The 17,914-nt window shown below is 39.1% G+C and overlaps 1 protein-coding gene across 7 annotated transcripts; it reads right to left on the bottom strand.

The window, feature by feature from the left end:
* Positions 1-419: 419 nt before the first annotated feature.
* On the bottom strand, positions 420-17,334 carry AMZ2 (archaelysin family metallopeptidase 2). Of its 7 annotated transcripts, none has more exons than XM_067464225.1 (9): positions 17,235-17,334; positions 14,489-14,647; positions 12,617-12,701; positions 11,408-11,690; positions 9,803-9,976; positions 8,994-9,122; positions 3,571-3,734; positions 2,622-2,798; positions 420-2,234 (listed from the first exon to the last, which is right to left on the bottom strand). In XM_067464225.1, the coding sequence occupies exons 4-9, from the start codon at positions 11,688-11,690 to the stop codon at positions 2,094-2,096; spliced, it is 1,068 nt and encodes a 355-aa protein (XP_067320326.1). In that variant the 5' UTR covers positions 12,617-12,701; positions 14,489-14,647; positions 17,235-17,334; the 3' UTR covers positions 420-2,093. The 7 variants fall into 7 exon arrangements, with proteins under 7 accessions (XP_067320326.1, XP_067320328.1, XP_060619025.2 ...); XM_067464227.1 differs by lacking the exon at positions 12,617-12,701 and adding an exon at positions 13,277-13,459 and having other exon boundaries at positions 17,204-17,332; XM_060763042.2 differs by having other exon boundaries at positions 12,617-12,734; positions 17,204-17,331.
* Positions 17,335-17,914: the final 580 nt, after the last annotated feature.

The following is a 17,914-nucleotide window of genomic DNA, read 5'->3' as shown; positions in this document are numbered from 1 at the left end:
ACCAAATGTGCTCCCATCTTATAGTTCAGTATCAACACTAGTTATTTTATATGTTACTCAGTCTATGAAAACAGACACCTTTCAGATTTAGATAATATGCAACTTTAAAAAAAACCCCATGAATCGGTCTACCATCTTCCTTGGGAATAGAAGCATTTTATATTTTGAAGGGTCCCCCCCCCCCCCCCCAATTTTAGAAAACACCTATATTTGGATAAATGTACATAACCTTTATATACACATAATCTTGGAGACCAGAACCAAATTTGAACATGAAATTAATTTATGTTTTGTATGTACCTTAAATGTATAGCCTGAAGGTAATTTTATACACAATACTATAAAGTAAGTTTTGTATGAAGCAAAGTTGTGTACCTTACACCATCAGAAAGCATTCCCTCAGACACCATTTCAAAGTATTCTGGTTAAAGGATGCTCAATCTTTATTAAAGAAAATTCCCACTATGTTCTTATATCGGACACCTCACGCTAAAATATGGCATTGGAACTGAACATTAATGCCACAAAACAAATAATCCAGAATCTCTGTTTATGTGTTGCCTTCAAATGAATGGGTAAACATGGGAAGCCACAATTAATCATAGCTTTTTACTGTTCAAGGCCAATCCTTGTTTACCATTTCCAAACGTAACAGAATAAGACAGTTTAAAGTGAAAATTTATGCTCAATTACTGTTTCCCCAATTGCTTCATAACAAGCCCTACCAGACGAATCTCATCTCTTTCTTCCCAACTCTATAATGGATTGTGTACTTCCATTGAAAGTGATGTGCCCTTCTTTGGATGCCTTCCAACAGACCCTGGACAGATGCCTGTCGGGAGTGATTTAGTCTTGCATTATCCTTTCAAATGGGTTTTCTATGCTTTCTTTCAACTCTATTGAATTAAATACTTCTATTGAAAGCAGTGGGCTCTTTTTTGGAGGCCTTTAATTGAAAGCTGGATAGCCATTTGTCAGGAGAGATTTAGTCTTGTATTGTTTTAGACTAAATGACCCTTTAGTGGTCCCTTCCAACTCTAGATGGACTATGGATGTCCATTGAAAGAAATGGGCTCTCCTTTGGAGGTCTTCAAACAGAGTGGATGGCCATCTGTTGGGAGAGATTTAGTTTTGTATTGTTTTATACTGAACTAAATGACCCTTTAGGGTTTCAACTCTATTTGAAACCCAATGGACTTCAATTGAAGGTAATGGACTCGCCTTCTTTGAAGGTCTATCAAACAAAGGCTGGATGATCATCTGTTGGGAGTAATTTAGTTCCCTTTTGGGGGGCCCTTACCAACTCTATAGTGAGTTATGGACCCATCAAAAGTAATAGGCTCTCCTTTGAAGGCCTTTCAAACAAAGACCCATTTAAAAGGATAATGCAAGACTAAATCACTCCCGATAGACATCCATATAAGCTCTTTTTGACATGACCAGCTGTAAATACTAGTGGGGGAATTGACCAAGGATGTTGGGAGTTGTAGTTTCCCCACATCCAGAGAGCACTATGAACCCTAGTTTACCCACACCCTTATGAATTTTCTAATGGGTCCATTAGACCCAAAAGCAAACAATGACTGCTTCTAATTTTTATCTTCAAAAATACTTAACCCAGGCATTACTGAGTACCTAAGTTAGACTATAATTAAAGTGAAAATGTGGACCAATCTTTGGACTGGATAATCTATTTTCAGGTGGGTTCAGAGTGCTCTTTGATTTGTGTGTGAACTACAACTCCCAACATCCAGAGTAAATTCTTTCCAAACACTTCCAGTATTTTCTGTTGGTCATGATGGGTATGTGTGCCACGTTTGATCCAGATCCATCTTTGGTTGAGTTCACAGTGCTCTTTGATTGTGGGTGAATTACAACTATTCCCTATCATGTTTTAGAAGATGAATCTGATGTCCTGAAACAAGATGTTACATTACGGCCAAAAAGAATCCCAACTCATAAAATAAACAGGTTAAAATTTAAGAGAAGATATTAAATTTGCAAATTTAATATTTCCAAAAGTACCTTTTACCAGTACTCAGCCCTCTGTAAATAAAAGTATCCCCTTTCAGTTTACACACCAAAGGCATTTACTACTGTACAACATCTAGGCATTTGACAAGCCAATCGTAACTGTCTTTAAACGCTTCCACAGGTTTCTGCAAACCTGATCCATGACCATGACTGATTCCTTCTGTTTCATTAACTTCTTCCTCAATCCATCTCTTCAGTGCCTAGAGAAATAGGAAGACTGTTTAAAAGACTTATTTCAAATGAGTCTGAATTATTTTTTTTTAAAAATGCATGGCATAATAAACCAAGTAGCTTGGCATGAAGTCACGAGCCTACATCAACAATATCTTCTTTTTGTGCATTTATAGGATCTACTTTGGTAACACAATTACCCACGTCACCATAAGGCTAATACTGGCAGGAGTATGGAGTACAGGGTATGCTCCTCATATATAATTTCAGTCATCTTATGTCAATCTTATGCTCGACCAGCAGCACCCATGCTACAAGGCCTCAGTTCCAAATGTATTAAATGGATGAGGGATAAAATGAAACATTTCTCCATCCTAAACCACAAAGTAATGTGTTGCAGAACAACCCCGCTATACCTTGTATCTTTCCATAATGTTAAATCCAAGGGCAACTTGCAGTTTGCGCAGACAAATAGGGCAAAGATCGAGTGGCCGTCGGTCTGATTCCTCCAGATGATTGGAGCCTTGCATAACACACTCCAACCACTGGCAGTGACGGAGCCCAAAGATGTGGCCAATCTCATGAGTCAGAGTCTGAAACACAGATATGGTCAAACCAACAAATACATGGGAATTACACTCCATCTAAGGACCTGACTATCTTAGTGGCACTATGCTGCCATCTTTTTTCAAGCAGAGATACAGTGGGGCCTCAAGTTAATAGCATCCCAACTTAAGAGCATTTTCAGTTAAGATCTGTCACTCAGCCCAGGTTTCACTTTGACATGTGAGCAACATTTTGAGTTAGGAGTTAGCAACCAGGGGAACAGTAACGCAAGAGTACAGGGCTTTAGGGCTTCAAGCAAACAATTTTGTGCCTCCATGCCTCATGTTCTTGTCTGCTTTGGGAGATTGTTGTCCTCTTCACTCTTGTCCATGTTCAGGAACTCTGGGTTAATTTCTATATCAGATATAGGCTGGATATACACTGCTAAAGAATGCAGTTTCATATACATTATACTGTTAGACAATATACATATAATACACTTTGAACTGCATTATATGGGTCTACACTGAATGAAGTCATTTAGAAAATATATTTCAGCTCTAATATTTATGAAAAATCTAATGGGAGTGGAACATGGTTAAAAAAAACAGGCTGTAGCTAAGTGGCATGCAAGCACTGGTTGTTCTTCACCCTTATATACTCACATTACTCTCTGGTTGACTATTATTTTGAGACGTTTCAAGCATTACATGTTTTTCTTCAATATGAAGTATAACTGGATATACACAAAAGTACTTTATAGTAAAAAAATGATTTTCGAATTTTAAAATGTAATTTTAGGAATCAAAATGCACTCACTTTGCAGGATCTTAAAAGCAGTTTACTTGTGATCTCGGGAGTATAGTAACCATCAAATACAGAATAGTCTGCTGGATGAAGCTTCTTTGGTGTCTTCAGTATGCCTTTGTAATTTGTGCTATAAAAATCACTATCATACCTGGCAAAGCTAAAAATACCAATTCCTTAACAAAACAAAAATAAAAAATATTAGAATTTTGTCTGTATTAACAGATCAGCAGCAATGCGGATATTCCTGACTAAACACACTATGACCCACATATCAGCAGGAGATATATTCCTGAATTTACTGTGGATAGCAGCAAACCCTATTTAAATGAACAACTTCCAGTTTCTGCCAGAAGTAACCATAAAGTCACCCTGTTGGATTTCAAGGAAGCTTCTGGCAGAAACATACCATAGAACCACATAGAAGATTTAGAATAATTCTAGGGATGACATTTCTGGCTGTGCTGAACATAAACAGGTGAATTTATTATTGAGAGAGTCATTTTAGATTGTGAGGTTTCCTCTTTGTACTGGTAACAAAGTGAGTATAAGGGAATGACACTTTGCTAGCCTGTTGCTTGACACTAGTACAACTGAAAATAATCCAGATTGGACAAATGTGGACAAGGACTGGAAAAGTCCCGGCCCCCTGAAGCCAACTGCAGCCTCACAGCAGTCTTCTCCAAAACATTTCACTTCACTGTGGTAAATTAAAGTACATAATATAACCCTAGCACAACACTATCTGGAGCAGAGATATAACCAGGAACACATTGTAGGAGTCACAGCACCAACATAAAGGCTTGTGATACCAATTTCTTTTTCATAGTTAGTCTCAATTGAGCTACAAGATCCCTTTGCATACTGATATTCCTGACTAACATCACTATCTCTTTGAATAAGATATATAGTGAATCTGGAAACCCATGGGGAATGGATAGGGTTCTCTACCATTGCAGGGTGAAGAGTCAGGATCAGTAGAAAAGTATCAACTCCAATTGCAAATAAAACAACTTATAATATTAAATGCATAGCTTATTGCATATTTACTTTTACAGAAATTTAAGAAACTTTTCTCATTCATAAATTTTAATTGAATAAATACATGTGTTCTATCAGTTTATGTAACCTGATGATGGTAATGATGAAGTGGCTACTGCAATATATTTGTTATTTTTTTATTAATGTTTCATTTATGAAGAAGCCAGAGTCAGACTGTAGAAAATTAGAGTCATAGTCAAAGGTTTGTTATATCAAGTCACAGACTTGCATATCAAATGCAGGGCCAACCTTATGTCGAACTGCTACTAACTGGTGAATGGACAGCAATTTTTTACGTTTTATTTTTACCATTTAATCTTATTTGTGCTCTAAGAAGCACAGTGCAGCAATATGACAATTCTGTGACTTGATTTCAAAAAGCTACTCATAGCTGAACTTCTAATCAAACGCTTCAGACTAAAGCAATGAATGATCTAATCTTGTGTATAGATTTTTAAATTATGTTTTGGTGAGCCAGATTGCCTCACAAATCGCAATTTCCAGATTTACTATAAGACTATTCACATGTAACACTGCTGTCCCCTTGTGGTCAATAAATATAAAGCAGACCTCATAATAAATATCACTGCATCAGCCACCTAGGCAAATATTAAACTGAATAAGCAGGATGCATCAGATAGATTTATGCCAAAACTACCCAGCAGATTTCTGTAGAAGATCTGCCTTCTGTTTGAAATACATTGACATCTTTGAGTTGCAGGAGAAAAGCTCAGTATATCAAGAATATCTATCTGTGCAGAAATTCCAACCAACCTGCAAGGGCTGGTCATATCATAAATGCATTCCTATTTGCTCTCTTTGACACAGCTCCATGATATCTTGTCCACCAGCAGTTGGGATTGAGCCCTGGAACTGATGGAAGGACAAGTGGCTATAGGGTCACAAGGAATAGCAAGCTGAAAGACACTGCCACAAAATTTAATTGCTAAAATACCAAAGTCAAAATATTATCTTAATTTAAGCTATTTGGCCAGAAATGGAACTAAATAGCACTGGATCATATATTTTGACAAGTGGTAGATTTGCGTGAAGCCCAAAGGAGTGGATCGGCGACAAATTGGTTAAAAGAATAAAGGAAAAGTCTATCTACAGCAAAGACAAGGAGCCAAAACTTAGTTCTAGGACTTGTTTATGTTTTATATATGAAAGGGCAAAGGGAACATCCATGTAACTGGCACCAAATTGTACCTGCACCAAGGTTTCTGGAATCCTATGGAAGTAAATAATCAGTGGATGCCACTCTATTGTGTGAAAGATGCCCTTCCCTATAAGTCTAGTGCTGTTCCAGACTGCTATGGCAGCTTGCCTGAACCACTTTTGGAAAATCTGGCACCAATTCTATGTCTATATTAATATACATTTAATTACAATATATATTAATATACATCTATGTATATATTAATATACATTTGACTGAGTTATCAATGCAACATGATATGTGAAATAAACCACTTAGATGTTGCATTACATTTCAGAGCTTTATTTTGTGCTTCCTTTGCTCATAATGCATTGAAAATAAGGAACGATACTATATGCTTCTTCCAGCTCTGACAGGTAGCAAAGCACTTGCTCAAATTCAATTTCCCCCCACAAAATTTGTATATAAACACAAGTTGGGCATAACTGGAAGCATAGTTTATCACTTTGCAAAATCTATTGCCCAGCACAGATCTCTACAAGATTCCAAAATGTTTCACAAGTTTGCATATATTTTCTCAGGCTTTTGATGTTTTTCCCTCACTCTCTTTGAGCTTCCAATTCCCAAAATAAAATCAACTATAAAAGGTGAAAAATACCATAGGAGTTATGTATCTCCAGTAATAGATGGGAATCTAATTAACCAGAAAAGTGAAACATAGTGACTCCAAGGTTATAGAATATGCGTGCTGCAATTTCTGATCAGAAGGCAATAATTACTTCCATATATGGACCAACAAGAAATGTTAAAGAAATGGGTTACAACAAACAAGATTAGCACACTCCAGGTAAAAGCACCAACTTCAAGCTAGTACTCATATGCTATAATCCAACCACAATATAATATGTGGATTAATGAAAGGAGACATTTCAGTGTACGCATAGAAATGCAATGGAAAACATAATGGAAAAGAAAATTCCTTATAGGAATTCTCAAGGCATCCTTTTTCAGAAAACCTATTATGTAGACCAGGAGACCTATCCAAGGCTGAACATACGAATTACTGGTCATTTTCCATTTTCTCCTCTGCACATCCCCTCCTACATCCATTCAAGTCTACTTCAGTGGACTGCCTAACTGTCTGCAGGAGATAAGGATAGTATTGTGAGGAGCCAAGACTCACACAATTGAACCCAACCCCTGGTTCTTACAAAGAATGGCAATGTGTATAACAGGGCAGTGGTTTCACAACAAAGAAGTTTTCACACCCACATAGTACTGAAAGGACTATGAAGTAGAAACATCTATATATATAAATTTGTTAGGGGCATCCAACGAGGAAACAAAACTCAAAAACCCCCCAACGAAACTTAACCAAAATTCCCATGCCCATAACACAACCCACAAGGTACAAACATATCTACTCAAAATGAAAAACAACACAACAACACACTCACAAAACGGCAAAACAACAAAACTCAAAAATCCCCCAACGAAACTTAACCAAAATCCCCGTACCCATAACACAACCCACAAGGTATAAACATATCTACTCAAAATGAAAAACAACACAACACACTCACAAAACAGCAAAAGAACAAAACTAAAAAAAAACCCAATGAAACTTAACCAAAATTCCCATGCCCATAACACAACCCACAAGGTACAAACATATCTACTCAAAATGAAAAACAACACAACACACTCACAAAACGGCAAAACAACTGAGCATGTGCATTGGCGCCCAGCCGCAAGTTCCATCGCGCGCGCACATGGCCTTCCGGCCAACGTTCCCTCTGCGGAAACCATGCCCACTCCAAGCCCCGCCGCGCCGCTTCCCGCACACACACCCCCCCTGCCGCACACACACACGCAACCCCACGCTCAATCACTCCCCCCGCCGCCGCACACACACACGCAACCCCACGCTCCATCACTCCCCCCACCGCCGCACACACACGCAACCCCACTCCCCCCGCCGCCGTACACACACACGCAACCCCAGGCTCCATCACTCCCCCCGCCGCCGCACACACACACGCAACCCCACGCTCCATCACTCCCCTGCCCCAATCTTACCTCCTTTTACTTCAGGCCACCTCCAAACCCCACCCTGCCCCTTCCCGCCCTGTCAAAATCTAGGAAAGACAGGAAGGAAGGAAAGAAGGAAGAAAGAGAAAGGGAGGTAAAGAAAAAGGGGGAAGGAAGGAAAGTTAGAGGAAGAAGAAAAGGAAAGAAAAGGAAAGATGGAAGGAAAGAAAAGAGAGACAGCAGAAGAGAAAGAAAAAGGGGGAAGGAAAGAGATAGAGAAAGAAGAGGAGAAGGAAAGATGGGAAGGAAGGAAGGAAGGAAGGAAGGAGGGAGGGAGGTAGGGAGGGAAAGAAGGAGTGAAAGAAGGAGAGAAAGAGGGAAGATTGGCCACAGCAACACGTGGCGGGTAAAGGTTGTTATTTCTATTATTATTATTATGCTATTGTTCCTATGAGACCCTTTTAGGGGGAATGGGAGAGGTGTCAGGTCCCAGAGGCAATGCATTGCATTATTGTTATTGTTATGATGGTGGTGAAATAAAAGGAAATAAAAAGTGAAAGAAGGAAGCAAACAGGGAGGGAAGAAAGGCAAATGAAGAAAGGGGGAGGGAATGAAGGAAAGAGAGAAGGATGAAACCAAGTAGTGAAAGAAGGAAAGAAAGAAAGAAAGAAAGAGGTAGAGAAGGAAGAAAGTAGAGAAAGGGGGAGGAAAAGGGGGAGGGAATAGGTAGGGACCTCTCTTTCGTAATAGTCCAGATATCTACCTCAACTTTGATAAGTTTTACTATAGGCCACAGCAACGCGTGGCAGGGCACAGCTAGTGTAATATAAAAAGGAGTCATGTTAGCTCCAACAGGGAAAACAATGGACATATTTATCAACTGTATTCACTATCATTTCAGTTCCATACATTTGGCAGGTTGTCTATTCTTTCTTTAATGCCACTTTATGAACTATTGTCTCCAGGGCAAATATACACATAAAAATGCTTTTAAAAAATGTTTTGTCATAATCATCCTTTGTAAGATAATTACCTGAACATCAAGACTACAAAACGGGGAAAAGTAAGTAAAGCAAATGTACTAGTCAATTGCTCTTATGTATAGTCAGCACTCAGCCCTAATGATGTTTCCAGACAAAAGCAGTAGAACTACCACCACTATATATCACCTTGATGACTTAATAAAATAGTTTTATATATATACCTTCAGTCAGGGAGGCTTGTCCAAAGACAAAATTCCAGGAGTCCTTTGGATAAAGATCTATCATGGTTACTCCCACAATGCAAAAAGCATCCTTTGCCTTTTTTTTCTTTAGATAATTCAGAAGATGTCCTGTATTTAAAGAAACACATACGTACAGTTCAATTACAGAAGGGCAAGCAATTATACACAAAGGCAACCATATACAATCATTATACAGAACCTGCAGCAGGTGTTCACTAGGAGAAGCCATGGTTCAGTGGTAGAATATATGCAGCGGATCTCAGGGCCAAAATTTGTTAGGAGTCAGTAACCGTTGTCAGCAATAGTAAAGAGCTCAGCTGAAGATCCCAGATGAATGAGTTGCTATCATTACTACTACAACATTGGGCTGGATGGACAAATACTCTGACAACCTCTTTTCCCCTCTCTCTCACTGATACACACATATGTGTCAGCTACCAGCTACACTTCCTGTCTGCATAATCAGATGTATACCAGGGTTCCCAATTCCAAAGTTCAAAATCATGATGCTGTTATAAAAGCTGTATTGTTTTGACAAACATTACTCTTATTATTATCAATACAATATTTTATTTATATTTGTTTACATTATTTCTTTGCCTCCTGCTTATAGCTGTCATTCAGGATTCCCCATGAATGCATTGCCTCCTGCATAGCTGACTAATTTTACAACTCTATGGTTTTGTCCATTTTCTCCAAGAATTCTACATAATACAGATAAGAATAGACAACTTGACCAAAGTCATATGGATGTGCCTTTTCTACAATGCGCTCTCTACTCCTCATACCTGCATGAATCTGCAAATTGTGAGTATATTCGTTGATTCGAAAAGCACAACCTGTTTGTGAAACTGGCACTGGCTCTAGGAATCTTACAGTCAGGCCATAGTAAAAGGCTTCACAGTAGTCCTTTAGCCATTGCATGTAGACATCGGTGCTAACTCTAGAATCTCCAAAAGAGCCTGAAAATAAGAAATCCAGGAAAGGATGTTATTATGTTGCAGTTTCATCACTACAAATTTATCTCCTCAAAGTATTTTTTAAAAAGCCATTTGATGTAAATTATTTAAAATATGCAATGTGTTTTGCAACCTATTTCTTATTTGCATTTGGAATAGCAGATTGCGGTAGATACAATCAGTCAAACTTTCAATAATAGGGAACCAAATTGAAAAAATAATGGCTTGCAAAGACCAATTAATGAACTGCAATAACTGCAGTTTGAATAACCTAGCCATGATCCAGACACATGTAGACACAGACTATACTTTTATCCTATGCATATTTGGTTGGGAATAAATCCCATTAAATTCAGCAGGACTTGCTCCTAACTAAACAAACATAGGGTTCAGCTTACATTTCTACTAAATTTAATTCTGAACCTGTGGTCCACTTGTCATTTTTTAAGATCTTCTGCATAATGATAGTGAAAATAAAATTACCAAGCCCCTTTTCCAGATGTGAGGAGCCTTCACAGGCTAGGTGGGAATGTTTCATGGATTTATGCTGGACAAATACTAGGGTTCCCCTTGCCCTATCATCAGGAATCAATGGATGGGGTTCTTGTTATTATTCCATATCATTAGTACTAACTCACCTCTGTACACGTCATGTTAAAAGAGCAGGAATTTACTCTGCCATAGCAGTGTCCTTCAGTTTGGAGTACTTGAATTTGACTATGACATGGAGAATAAAAACTGGGGGAGGCTAGTTTAGTTACTAATCTCACAAACACCTCTGCAGTTTTTATCACAGGAATGGTTCTACCAAATCCAATGGGAATATTCTTATCAGCAACAAATAGGTTGAAATTTAGTTTATAGTCAATTATTCAAGCAGGAAAAAGCCCACATTACCCTTAATGCTGATTTTCAAGCTGTTTTTCAAGGAGCAATGGGGCCTTCTACAAGACATCAAAGAAAATATATTTGTCCCATTACTGCCAACTCTACTTTAATGTTTGATAGTTAGGGTCAGTGTTGAGATACAATTTACTTTCCATTTGCACAAGGTGATAGCAAGGGCCAACATTGAGAATTTCCTAGAATTGCCTTTAGTTACCATGACCGCACCAGATTCATTGGACCAGACCTCTATCCTCCCTGAAAGCTATAATGGCTGGAGATGGTGACAGCTGTAGTCCAATACATTTGGAGGATGCCTGGTTAGGACATCTTCCCATACAAAATGTTCTAGATTTTTCCAGAATTTTTTGTGGAAGGATTCTTTGAACAAGTCAAAAATTGAAGCCTTGTCTAAAGTAGAAACCCTAAAAGTCACTAGGCATATTACTACATATTTAGTAGTTGATTATATACTTTGATAGCTCAACTTCCTTACTTCATTATCACGGGTTTTGTTATCATCTGTTTGAGAGATCAAGGGGACATTACCAATGGGCTGAACATAAATCCGATTTTTCTGAGGAGATGGTGTGTTTCTGTGAGGGTCATGATAAAATTGTGCAAAATCCTGGGTAGGTTCTGGATGTGAGGAGATCCAATCCGACTCAGAATATAGTGTGATGGGCTTAAAGAGAACACTGCCTGGTTGAAATGCTTGACTTAGCAAAAGCTTCTCTTTTGGTTCAAAGTTCTCATAAAGCCTCACAAGCTTTGTGTCTTTGGAGATCAGAGCCAATTTCAGCGCCTCTTCAGAATGCTTAATTACTTTCATCTAATAATGAGGGGAGGAAAAGACAAAAAAAAGTTTATGAATACTGTTTCTCACGCCAGCATCTGTTTAAAAAAAGTTCCTCTTCTTCCATCATGTCATCAGTACTCATTGCAAGTTCCTATTATTCCTTTTATGAACAGAATAGTAACCCAACCACCCATCTTCTGCAGTTTGCTGCTTATTCAGCAACTATCATGTCCTTCATATGCAAGGTTCAGGTTCCTCATTCCCTTCCTTTTTTCCATGCCAACCGCCATTTCACAATCAGCTTCTGCTTTTAGACAAAACCAGCAAGGGAAAACATTGCTGAAAGCTCAGTCATCACTAGTTACATATATTATGTCATGGAGCATTCAGCCCAGTTTAAATTTTTCTTTTTCATATAAGTATTTCCTACCAAGCACAGCAAGATACACTGCCAGAACTCTTATTTTATGGACCTCAGTTTTGCATCAAAAGGGTTTTCCCAATGTAAGTAGCACATAGCTCTGAGTTGTTTTTATGTGGATGTCAATTCCCCAAGATTATCCAGTAGGTTTCCATGGCTAAACAGGGAGTCTCCCACAGCTCTAATCCAACACTCAACCCACTACATTGTGCTGACTCCTTCTAAGTCCATACTAAAGAAAAAACAAACATCTTAACAAGCTCTTACATGCCCACCATGCTAATTCATTACTCTGAGATGTGTGCTTACATTAATATTGATTTTAAGGCACAATTATTTTGTTTGTACACCAGAGTAATTATGTTCATAAGTTATAAACTCCAGACAACAGAAAGATTCAAACAGCTACTTATGATCAGCAAGAAAATACATCATGCCCTCTACCAACATAGTTTTAATGCTCCCAATTTTTCAAAATAAATTCACCATGTGATGAATTTAAGGGGTGTTTTTCTTTATCAAAAGAATTGAAACTCACATTGTGTGATTGACAGGTCTTTGGACTCTGACACCTCTTGTCAAAAAGCTCCTCAAGATAAATTGTTTCTCAGCCAAAACCTTGCCTGAAGTAAATGTTCAGATGTTTCATGAATGCTCTGAAGGAAAGGTGAAATGTAACAGTTTATAAATCCTATAAATATATAATACTGCCATTGCTTTCTTGCACGCACTTGAGAAAGCATACAATTACAACACTGTGGAGAGGTTGTTTTGTTGTGCTTCTCGTTGTTTTTGCTTTACACATCTCATATTGGTATGCAAGAAATATTTCAGTAGCAAATAATGAGACTGCCTTTTATTTGTACACCCATATATATGTTGTCTGACCTAAAAGTAATGAGAATGATTATCTGATGAAGCACAGAAAGACCAGGAAAGGAAAGTGTGGGCAAGGCAGATGGAGGGGAAACCACAGTTTGGCCTTCTTCAGTGTAGTATGTGCCTTTGTAGCAATAGTTTATGTTAGCAAAGTGTGTAATAGTTTTTGTGTCTTGTCATGAGCGAAAATGCGGAAGAGTCTGGAGCAGCAGCTTCACGAACTGAGAACAATGTGGCTCATCATGTGAGGGCTGTTCTGATGGCTTCCCCACCCACCATATGGCTCCTTGCAGTGTCTTTCTCCAAGCTCAAAACCCACCTCAAACAATATCTTTTTGGGGCAGGTGAAAATGTCCAGGAAGCTGCAACAATGGCTTTGAATGGCAGCATCTCAAGTAAAGGCTTCCTCCACTGCTATAAGAAGTGTCCAGCAATGATAGAATCATTGCTGTATTTGATCACAAAGAGCCTATTTTCAAGAGGGTAAACTGGAGTTGCACATCTGTTCAAGACAAACATTTTTTAAAATAAACAATTCCCATTATTTTTGGAACACACCACATACATCATCTTAAAATCAGCTGATGAGTTTGTGTTATATCAATTCTCATATGTTTAATCAGTTTCTGCAACATATTTTACAGTAAATGAAGAATATAGCATGATGACCTAATAGTCAATAATATTTAAACACTCCTGAGAAAGTAAGGCAGGCAAGAATGCAAAGAAATTATTAGTACACAAACAGTTAGTTGATATTATTAAAAGGCTGAGAGCTGAAGGAACAGCAATACTGGGCCTCTAATTTCTATCCTTTGTGCTTTGTGGCTACAGACCCATTTTCCATGCCTTTTTCCAAAAGGTGCCTTATTCAGGCCCCATCTACACTGCCATATAATGCAGTTTCAGAATCCAGAATAACTGTATTAAACTGGATTATTAGGCAGTGAAGATTCAACCTGGCTCTAAGTTGCAGCTCTGGAAGATCAAGGGACTGTGGCTCCAGGGGACGGAGACAAAAGTTTTATTCTGTGAACAAAACTCTGCATCCCAACCAAATTTAATATAATTGATCAGACTATATATTAAAAATACTTAAATAAACTTTACCTTTTTAGTAACATTGCAATTATCATTTTGAGGTGCAAATTTAAATAACAATTAATTATCTTAAAATACAGTTATTACATATAATTCAATACTAGATCTTTTTAAAAGAAGGATTTAAAGTAAGAGGTTGGGTCAAAGTTGTTTGAGGAACATCAACAAATGTACAATTTTCAATGTCAAGCTGCACACTCTTTTTGACATTTGAAACAGATAAGTTTCCTTCTGGCTCTTCCCCAATCTAGACAGTGAAAATACAATCTTAATTAAGTAACAACCTGCTGATACCTACATTTTTCTGCTTGAGGTGACTACTTTTTGCTGCTTAGGGCACTTGACTAATTAATGACAGGACTAGTTTTGCTGCAATTCCACAGGACAGTGATGCTTAGAGTTTTTTGACAGTTTAATGAAAGCTACATACCTCCTTCTGGGGCAAAATGCATTTAAACACAATTTAAAAAGTAACAGGAAGGAAATCAAATTTCATGTACAATGAATTCCAAAGCAGATACACATCCTTAATGACTTATGATTCTGGAGCTTCATTTGCAATTTTTTTCTTCACCAAAAATGTATACATCTGTAATAGAATGGAAGAGTTCAGAAGTAGAAAAGTGTCACAAAATTACAAGAGCAACTTTAAATGAGATTCATAACTTGGTGCTAAACAGTGGAGTACATGACTACACATGAATGACAATTTTAACATCTTACATAAAATTATATTTGAAGGTGGAATTTATAATCCTAATCAAATCATGATTACAAACACCCCCACCTTATCCATAGATTCACTTAGCCATGACCTGACAATATCTCTCCCCCTCCCCCAATGGTTGTGAGTCCCTAGGAGCACAGCTACATTGTAAAATTAATACAGTTTGACTCCACTTTAAATGTCACAGCTGTAGACTCCTGGGAGATGTAGTTTAGTGAGGCCCCGCAGAGATGGCTAAAGACCCTGTAAAACTGTAACTCCCATTATTCCTCAACACTGAGCCATGGCAAAGATTTTATAGTATAACATATATTCTTCAGCATAAATGCACTTATTTGGCCTTCAAATACCCAACATTGTTACTATTATCTGCTATAGGGTATGCACACCCTTTTATGATGATGTGTGTGTATTTATTTAGCCTTCGAATAACCATCATACACAGTATACTACTAATTGTTTAAGGATGTATAAACATTTTGGGATACTCTATCTACATATCTATCTACAGTAGATTCTCAGTTCACTGGAATTCAAGTAAGCAGAAATCTCAAGCAACTGGCAAGAAAATTTGAAGAAACAAAACTTTAAATAAAAATAAAATCATTTTTGGGGAAATGTTAACTTTAAGTTACCCTAATCTGCTTTTAATTACTGTATTTCAATATTAATATCAAGTCAATAAAACCAATATGACATATGGGGCCTTTTTTAAAAACCAAAGTGAAGTACTTTTACTGCAAATGGCTTCTGGTGTGAGAGAATCAGCCGTCTACAAAGACAACGCCCAGGGAATGCCCGGATGTGTTACTATCCTGTGGGGAGGCTTCTCTCATTTCATATCTGGCCCATCCTCTGTTCTATGAGTTGTGCTGAGATAGATATGAGATATATTGATATACATATACACATACATACACACACGGAGTTACATTTAGAAAATGTACCAGTTCTGACTTATATACTAATTCAACTTAAGACAAACCTACAGAACCTATCCTGTTTGTAATTGGAGACTGCCTGTACATGTGTGTGTCTATCTATATCAGTGGTTCTCAACCTTCCTAATGCCGCGACCCCTTAATACAATCCCTCATGTTGTGGTGACCCCCAACCATAACATTGTTTTTGTTGCTACTTCATAGCAGCCATTTTACTGCTGTTATAAATCATAATGTAAATATTAGATATGCAAGATGTATTTTCATTCACTGGACCAAACTGGGCACAAATACCCAATGCACCCACATGTAAGTGGGGTTGGGGGAGGATTGATTTTGTAATTTGGGAGTTGTGGTTGCTGGGATTTATAGTTCGCCTACAATCAAAGAGCATTCTGAACTCCACCAGCGATGGATTTGAACCTAATTTACCACACAGAACTCCCATGACCACTGGAAAACACTGGAAGGGTTTGGTGGGTATTGACCATGAGTTTGGGAGTTGTAGTTTACCTATATCCAGAGAACACTGTGGCCTCACGCAATGGTGGATCTGGACCAAACTTGGCACAAATACTCAATATGCGCAAATGTGAACACTGGTGGAGCCTGGGGAAAATAGACCTTGACTTTTGGGAGTTGTAGTTGCTGGGATTTATAGTTTATTACAATCAAAGAGCATTCTGAACTCCACCAACGATAGAATTAGCTCAAACTTCCCACATGCAATTCCATGACCATCAGAAAATACTGTGTTTTCTGATGGTCTTTGGTGACCCCTCTGACATCCCTTCGCGACCCCCTCAGGGGTCCCGACCCTCAGGTCCCTGATCTATATCTATACATATAGGAGCAGTGGGTTAAACCCTTGTGCTGGCAGGACTGAAGACCATCGGGTCATAGGTTTGAATCTGGGGAAGAGCGTGGATGAGCTCCCAATGTCAGCTCCAGCTCCCCATGCGGGGACATGAGGGAAACCTCCCACAGGAATGGTAAAACATCAAAACATCCGTGCGTCCCCTGGGCAACATCCTTACAGACAGCCAGTTCTCCCACACCAGAAGTGACTTGCAGTTTCTCAAGTCTTCTGACACCAAAAAAAACAAAACAAAACCCAAACAAAACCCCACATACATATCCATGCTATGCATCATCCCAGACACGCTGAGGTTCATCTGTGGACCAGTATTTTTTTAAAGGTTCATAACTGACAGGAAGGATTGGCATAAAAAGCACCTCAGGCCTCTTTTTTTTTTTTCAAAGCTTGGCCTGTCGACTTATGGTAACCCCAGGCATTTCACCATGTTTTTTTAGGCAAGTAGTTTTATCTTATTTGACAGCCCTTCTCTGACAGAATTCGTGGAGGTTGGAGCCTTGAAATGGCGCCCGCGCGCCTAGCACCCCCCACCCCACCTCTCCTCCCCCCGCCCGCGCGCAGCAATGGCTGCTTCTTGGAACTACAAAACTCAGCACTCACTCCTTCCCTCCGCCCTCAGTGGTCGAATCACCTCTCGCGCGCCCACCGGTCTCCCTCAACAGCCTCTGGTCTCCCTCCGCCACGCGACCAACTCGCCAGCAGCAGCGTATCCTTCCGCGCGCATGCCCCTCTCCCCGCTCACTCCTCGGCTTCTTAGCAGACAGGCAAGCAGGACTGCAAGGAGGCCTCCAAGCATTGGCCTGTAAAGGCAACTGTCTTACACTGTCGCAGTTTGACCCCACTTGTGACTCATTTTATTGATTTATCGTGTCAGAAGCGAATTGAGAATACAGTTATGGTGTATAAAAAACCACAAACTTGGCATTCTACTAAATTTCCTTTGACCACACAGAGTGCATCTGGTGTTGTTATAAGGATGTCCTCCAGTGTGCATGTGGCAGGGCTCAGACGACATTGTAGTAAGTGGTCTGCTCTTCTCCATATTCGCACTCCTTTCGCACAGTCTGGTTTCAGACCGGGACATGGAACCGAGACAGTCTTGGTCGCCTTAGTGGATGATCTGCGCCGGGAGCTCGACAGGGGGAGTGTGTCCCTGTTGGTGCTGCTGGACCTCTCAGCGGCCTTCGATACCGTCGACCACGGTATTCTTTGGGGCGCCTTGCGGAGATGGGTCTCGGGGGCACTGTTTTACAGTGGCTCCGGTCATTCCTGGAGGGCCGGTCCCAGAAAGTGTTATTGGGGGACACCTGT

Source organism: Anolis sagrei, chromosome 2 (genome assembly GCF_037176765.1).
Source record: "Anolis sagrei isolate rAnoSag1 chromosome 2, rAnoSag1.mat, whole genome shotgun sequence".
NCBI lineage: Eukaryota > Metazoa > Chordata > Lepidosauria > Squamata > Dactyloidae > Anolis > Anolis sagrei.
The sequence above is the reverse complement of the archived record's forward strand: the minus strand, read 5'-3'. Positions and strand labels throughout refer to the sequence as shown.

Coding starts and splice junctions, on each gene's coding strand:
- AMZ2 (XM_067464225.1), bottom strand. CDS start 11,690: ATGAAAGTAATTAAGCATTCTGAAGAGGCGCTGAAATTGGCTCTGATC. Junction 9,977..11,407: donor GATTTATGTTCAGCCCATTG/GTAATGTCCCCT, acceptor TCTTATTTTCAG/GCTCTTTTGGAGATTCTAGA. Junction 3,735..8,993: donor ACAAGCCTCCCTGACTGAAG/GTATATATATAA, acceptor TGTTTTGTTAAG/GAATTGGTATTTTTAGCTTT.